The following is a 6,000-nucleotide window of genomic DNA, read 5'->3' as shown; positions in this document are numbered from 1 at the left end:
TTGTGCCTCTGCCACAGAGTTGTTATGTTATGCTAATTAGGTCACTTGCCAGAATTTTCACTTGTGGCCACTAATTGTGTTCTTCATTTTCTGGGCACCTAATTCAAGACACCTGGGGCCAGATTTACAGAAGTGCCGAGTGCTTAAACTGCAGGTGGAGTTAATTGGAGCTATTCATTGAACATAAGAAATAATAAAAATGCTAAGTATTCTGAAAAATCAAACCATAGGTATCTTAAATTGGGAACTCAAAAGTAATGGGCACTTTTGCTGATTTTGGCCTTACTTGGTATGCCTCTGTTCTCCCACTGTAAAATGCAGCGGTATCAGTTCATCTTTCAGGGATTTTGTGAAGATATTGTTTGTATAGCACTTGGATACTAGTCAGAGTACCACAGAAAAGATCATGGGGAAATTCATAATTTTGTATTCAGTGTGGGGTTTGGATGGTGTCTGCTAAAAAGGCCTGGGTCACACATTGAATGAGAAACAAATTTAAAGAGCCCATCTATCCTGTTCACAAAAAGAGGTGGTGGTCATGTTGGAAAAAAAATTGTGATCATGAACTAAGACTGCATTGTAATCATAGGCTCCAAGAAGCCAAATTATGGTTGTACGGGTTTAGTGTAGTCTGTACTATGAAGGAATAAACATTTTGTTTTTTTTAAATCAAATTATAAGCAATTCTGTAGACTATTAAAATGATTGATCAAATGTAAGTAACTTTACATTTTTCCTCCCCTTGCTTTGTGTTCTGCTGCGTGCTGCTGGACCTGTCATTGCAATGCTTGGAATTCATCACTTTTTACTGTTACCCTTGGATCTACTCTCTCAATATCTGGAACACTGGAATGATGGAAATATGTTGTTTACAAAGTAGCTGTGAGTATTATTACTTTTACAATTACACTTAGACTAAAAAAAGTGTTGGTTTGTTTAGAGTAACTGTTGAACTAAAACTTTACAGAATACAGTTGGATGAAACTCAAGCTAAGAATAAAAACATTAAGCTACTGTAGGTATTTAAAACTTGATGTTCTGACCTGGTATAATGATTCACAGTGTGGAAGTGAATCAATGAAATAGTAGCAAAAACAGCTTTAAAAAACCATTTGAGGAATTTAAAAGCTAAGAATTTAGTAAATTGCTGGAAAATAAAAAATGGAATGGGATTAATCATGATTTAAATCAGCAAGCAGGAAACTATGATTTAAACTTGATTTTTATCATTTTACATTTGGTTATTTTCCTGAAGAGAAGTTCATTCTCATTAATGTGTGTAACCATATTCTGTTGATTTATAATGAACGTGTACTAAATTTGGTACTACTTTTTGCTAACCAGGAGTATATGCTGCATCTGTACACTTATTTAAGCAACTATATAGTGAAGTAAATGTTTCTCCAAAGCAATGGCTCATCAGGCTGATGTAGTTTTAAGGCATGTCAGTTTCATAGCCAGTGGTACACAAGATAGTGATGTGGCCAGCATTATGCCTCGCTGTCTTTGACTGCCCTAACCTGACGGGTCAGGTACCCGTTTTACAACTGGGTGAACTGGAGGTGACCTTCTAGTGTGAGAACGAGCAAGATGCGAACCCATGAAGTTGAGGATTGTAGTTGAGCACCTTAACCACTCAGTCATTGCACCTCAGTCAGTTATATAGTTTAACATGCGTTTATTCAGATAATTATTTTTGTTTTATTATGCTAGAAAATGGTGAATGAAGTATTTCTTTAGTAATTTTTACTCAGCATTTGTCAAGATGCATTTGGATTGAAATTGGAATTCAATAAAAATGCACAAAACCAGCATTTTAAAGTTATTTAACAAAAAACAAACAAAAAAAACTACCTTAATGTACTGGATACATAAGAAAGTTAGGAAAAAACTACCAAGACATGTTTTGCATTTAAAACTCACTAAATTTACAGATATTTCTGGTCACTATGTGACCAGACTTTCCAAAGGTGTTTAGGTGCCCTATTTAGGTGCCTAATCTGCTTGGGCATTTTTGGAAATCCCATTAGATATCTATATATCCTTTGCAAATCTGGTCCTGTGTCACTTAGGTTTTTAGAACTAGTAGATCTCATCCTCTCACCTAATTTTTAATTCATAGTTGCAAGAGGAAAACTTCTCAGCTTTGAACTAGTTGAGGTGAAGGAAATATTCTTTGCATCTCCAACTAAATTGAAACAAAAAATAATGAATGCAAAAGCTTTCACAACTAACTGAAAGTATTTACATTTGGAAAAATATAAATACCAAAATTCACTCCATTTTAAAGGCTGAAAATAATATTTAATACAGCCAGTCATGGTGTGCTATACCTAGAAAGCTTGAGATAACCTCAAAAGTTAGATATTCCCTTCCCTCCATTCTTTGTGTAATGAAAAAAGCAGCACTGTTTAATTCATTAAAAAGAGGTCTCATTGACGCAGCATATCTTTAAATGATTGTAATAGATTATGGATAGGTTTATTTTTAAAAAGAAATGTATATAGGTTAAATAACTCTTTAACCACACTGCTTAAAAAGACAACACTGCATCTAATCAAAGCAAAGCTTGTAGAGTAACTGGCTTTTTAAAGTTATTTATTCCTCCTGAGGTTCAGGATGTGTATGAGGTAAGGTGTTTTTTTTTTTTCTTGTTACAGTAATGATATCACAGCAACACTTTTACTGAGTACAGACAGTACTAATGAAGACACAAGTGTGAAATGTACTATAGCAAAGCTTTTAACTTGTGTTCTCTTTAAAATATATATTTGAAAAAGCATTTTCCTAAAATGAAAACTGATGGGTCATAGTACATAGTAATGGCCACTGACTTTAACCACTTCAGTTTAAAAAAACCAAACCACACGCATATTATTATTTTACAAAATGTCTGCTGCACATGCACTGAGGCTAAAGATTTTTAGCCTAGGGTCTTAGTGCAAAAGCATGGCAAGGCTAACAACATAGAACTGCTCTGAACTGCATTAATTTGCAACTGTTGGTAAAAATATTGTGCACAATGTACTTGCAAGATAATGTAGATTAGGGGCTCAATCCTGTTCTTTCACACAATTTAATTGTGGATTTATAGCTCAAAAGGGGAAAGGGAAACTGAAAAAATAACCCTTGCAGCATGACCTGAAATCAACAGATCTGGGCTCTGTTGGAGCAAATGAGGAAGTGGGTTCTAGTATTGAGGACCTGTCACTGAAAAATCCATTGAGCTTCTTCCCATTTAAATCGGGAAGCTCTATGCTGCGCATATTCACTTTTCTAGTTGTTTTTGTTCTCAAGTATTGAAGACAATATTACTCTCTAATCCACTGGTGATTCAGAAAAGTGGTAGTCAGTAATAGACCAATATAGCTTGTTTTTAATTTTTCTGGGGACACAAGATTCCTCCACTCTCTATGGGAAATTACTGTTCCACTTGGGGTTGCTTCATAGCAGCAGGGCTGTCGAAGACTTTTTCACTGTGTGGTATGTAGAAACTTTTTGTCCTGGTCCTAGTGGGAGTGGGGTTGGGATCAAGCAACTTCTCCTCTACAGTATAGCATGGGGTGAACGCAGCAGCTTACCATCAAAGTGTAACACCCCCACCCCCAGCACAGTGTGATGGAACAGGCTTTCAGGCGTGCTCTTCCTCCCCGCCCTCCCCGTGAGAGAAACAGTTTAAAACCATTTAAAAACTTGACATAAAGGATGAAACTAAACTTTCTGTTCCTTTAAAAACAAGCCCCACCCCTCCCACATCTGAAATGTACAGTCCTAAGGTTCCCTTAAAGCAACAGCAGGAGATACCAGCCATGTGGGGATCACTGGTTCTCGATCAGTGGTTCTCAACCTATTTACCATTGTGGGCCTCATATTCAGCTCTCTGTGTTACATGGACTGCATCCACACAATATATATACTACCTGTATGGCCCTTAGGATGTCACATGGGCCACAGCTGTGTGCCGATTGGGCTGCAAGTGGCAAGTGGGTTGAAAACCACTGATCTAGTTTGAAGAAGGAGTAGGATTAAGCACCTGCAAAAGCCTTCATTAATAGGTGGCAAAATAGGCACTGACAACACCCACATCCTTCCCAACCATCCCTACAAAAGGCATCCTTCTGAACTACTGTGAGGAAATGGAGACACATCTACAGTAGGTTTTTTTTGTACCAGTACAATCACACTGAACTAGCTGCACTAGTGATGATCCCATGTAGAAGTGGTGCACTGGTGTGACTTGCCTCAGTTTCAGATTGGGCTAAATTGTGCCAATGCAAAGGTATATCTATACTAGGAGTGCTTTACTGATATAGGGATACAGGTAAAGTAGATCAGCAAAGTGCTGGTAGTGTGGATGCAGATATACTGATACAAAGTGCAGTTTTGCCAGTCTCATACCACCCCCACAAGCAAAATATTTTGTACCATTAAAAGTGCATCTTTTCTGGTATAACTGCATCCACAGTAGGGACTTCTGTTGACAGTTATTTCAGTCAGGGATCACACCTCTTCACACTCGATCAACATAACATGATGGCAGAAGTTTATAGTGCTGACATGGCCTAAGTCACTTTTTATATTGTTGCAGTGCCATGTATACTGGGAGTTTGCACCAGTACCACCACAATGGTATAGCTATAATTATGCAAAATACCATTGTAGACAATGGCTGGCTATCCCCCCCACTCCAGTCTTCTGCCTGGTGCTGCAGTTTACTAAATTGTCTACAATTTAATGAATAAACATCTTGACTTAAATCAGCATTGGCATAACAGTTGTACAGATGTTAAAAGCTAACGAAGATTAGTCTGAAGTGTATTAGAAAATTACAAGCATTTCTTTTGACTATTTAAATGTCTTTGTTTTTGTATTAGCAACAGAAGAACCTTGAAGGATATGTGGGGTTTGCAAATCTCCCAAATCAAGTTTACAGAAAGTCTGTGAAGAGAGGGTTTGAATTCACGCTCATGGTAGTAGGTGAGTTGTTTTCTTTATGCATCTAATTGGTGATTCACCTTCCCCAAAAGAATTTGGAGTAACTGAAGTTTCAGCTACTCATGTGTTTACCTCATTTGTGAAAGTTAATTAGAATGTATATTATACTTACCATTTTTGTTTTTTAAAATGTTAAATTCTAAAGTGTTTTTTTAGGGCATACAGTCCAGTTGAACATTCATTTTTTGTCTTCTGTTATATAGATGAATAGGGATAGAAAATGGGAAGATAAAGAGCCTTCAGCAGAGATGGGGTGTTGTGCTAGCCTATGTAGAAACTTTAACGTAGATCTACTGAAAAGTGTCTGCAAACATGATGTAGTGGAAGTCATTGAGGTCTAGAGCTCAGCATCATGTATGTTCAGTCTACAAGTAAAAATGTGTTTTAGTTGTCAATGGAACAGTTTCAGCTGGGGATCTGAAAGTCTAGCTGGATTCCTTCCTTCCTTGCACATCCAGTAATCAGGACCCTATGTATCCTGTGTTTGTGGCACCAAAATTTTGCTACAGAATCCAAGCCTTCATGTAAAGAAACATTTATAGTTTGCATGATGGCAAAGAAAAACAAATACTGTATAAGCTGATAGTGTTTTTTCCAGTGACTTCAGAGATCTTGAAACAACCACAGATACTTGACTAATCCTGCTCATTACAGTGGGATGGTAAAATTAATGGTTGGTCTTTGGCATACGAGTTAACTTTGTTGGTCACTTTAGATGGATGTTTCTGCTAATGAGTTTATCCCATAATGCTAAATTACCATCCATGCTGTTTGGGTGTCAAACTTTCATTTTCCCCCTGACTAGATGTATGATGTAGCTGTGTGATCAAAGTTGAAATATCTGCAGTACCTTGGAAACTAAATATGAGGCTAGTGTAAAGCTGTTTTATTTTTTTTTTTGATCTTTAAAAAAAAAAAACGAGTGCTGTACTGATTCTATTTTAATGTTTATATAAAAATCCCAGCTTGTGAATTTAAATGACGCTGTCTCACAACAGGTAGTTT

The 6,000-nt window shown here is 36.9% G+C and overlaps 1 protein-coding gene across 2 annotated transcripts in view; it reads left to right on the top strand.

Moving 5' to 3' along the window:
* The first annotated feature begins 866 nt into the window (after positions 1-866).
* Positions 867-6,000, top strand: part of SEPTIN7 (septin 7) — a 115,029-nt gene continuing 109,895 nt past the window's right edge. The window contains exons 1-2 of one of the 2 annotated variants that reach the window (XM_054019280.1): positions 867-882; positions 4,875-4,977. In XM_054019280.1, the coding sequence (XP_053875255.1) occupies positions 4,968-4,977 (10 nt within the window). In that variant the 5' untranslated portion in view covers positions 867-882; positions 4,875-4,967. The remainder of the gene's footprint in view (positions 883-4,874; positions 4,978-6,000) is intronic. The other variant, XM_054019279.1, reaches the window with a different exon arrangement.

This window comes from Malaclemys terrapin, chromosome 2, assembly GCF_027887155.1.
Source record: "Malaclemys terrapin pileata isolate rMalTer1 chromosome 2, rMalTer1.hap1, whole genome shotgun sequence".
In the NCBI taxonomy this organism is placed as follows: domain Eukaryota; kingdom Metazoa; phylum Chordata; order Testudines; family Emydidae; genus Malaclemys; species Malaclemys terrapin.
This window is presented reverse-complemented; position numbering and strand designations above follow the sequence as displayed.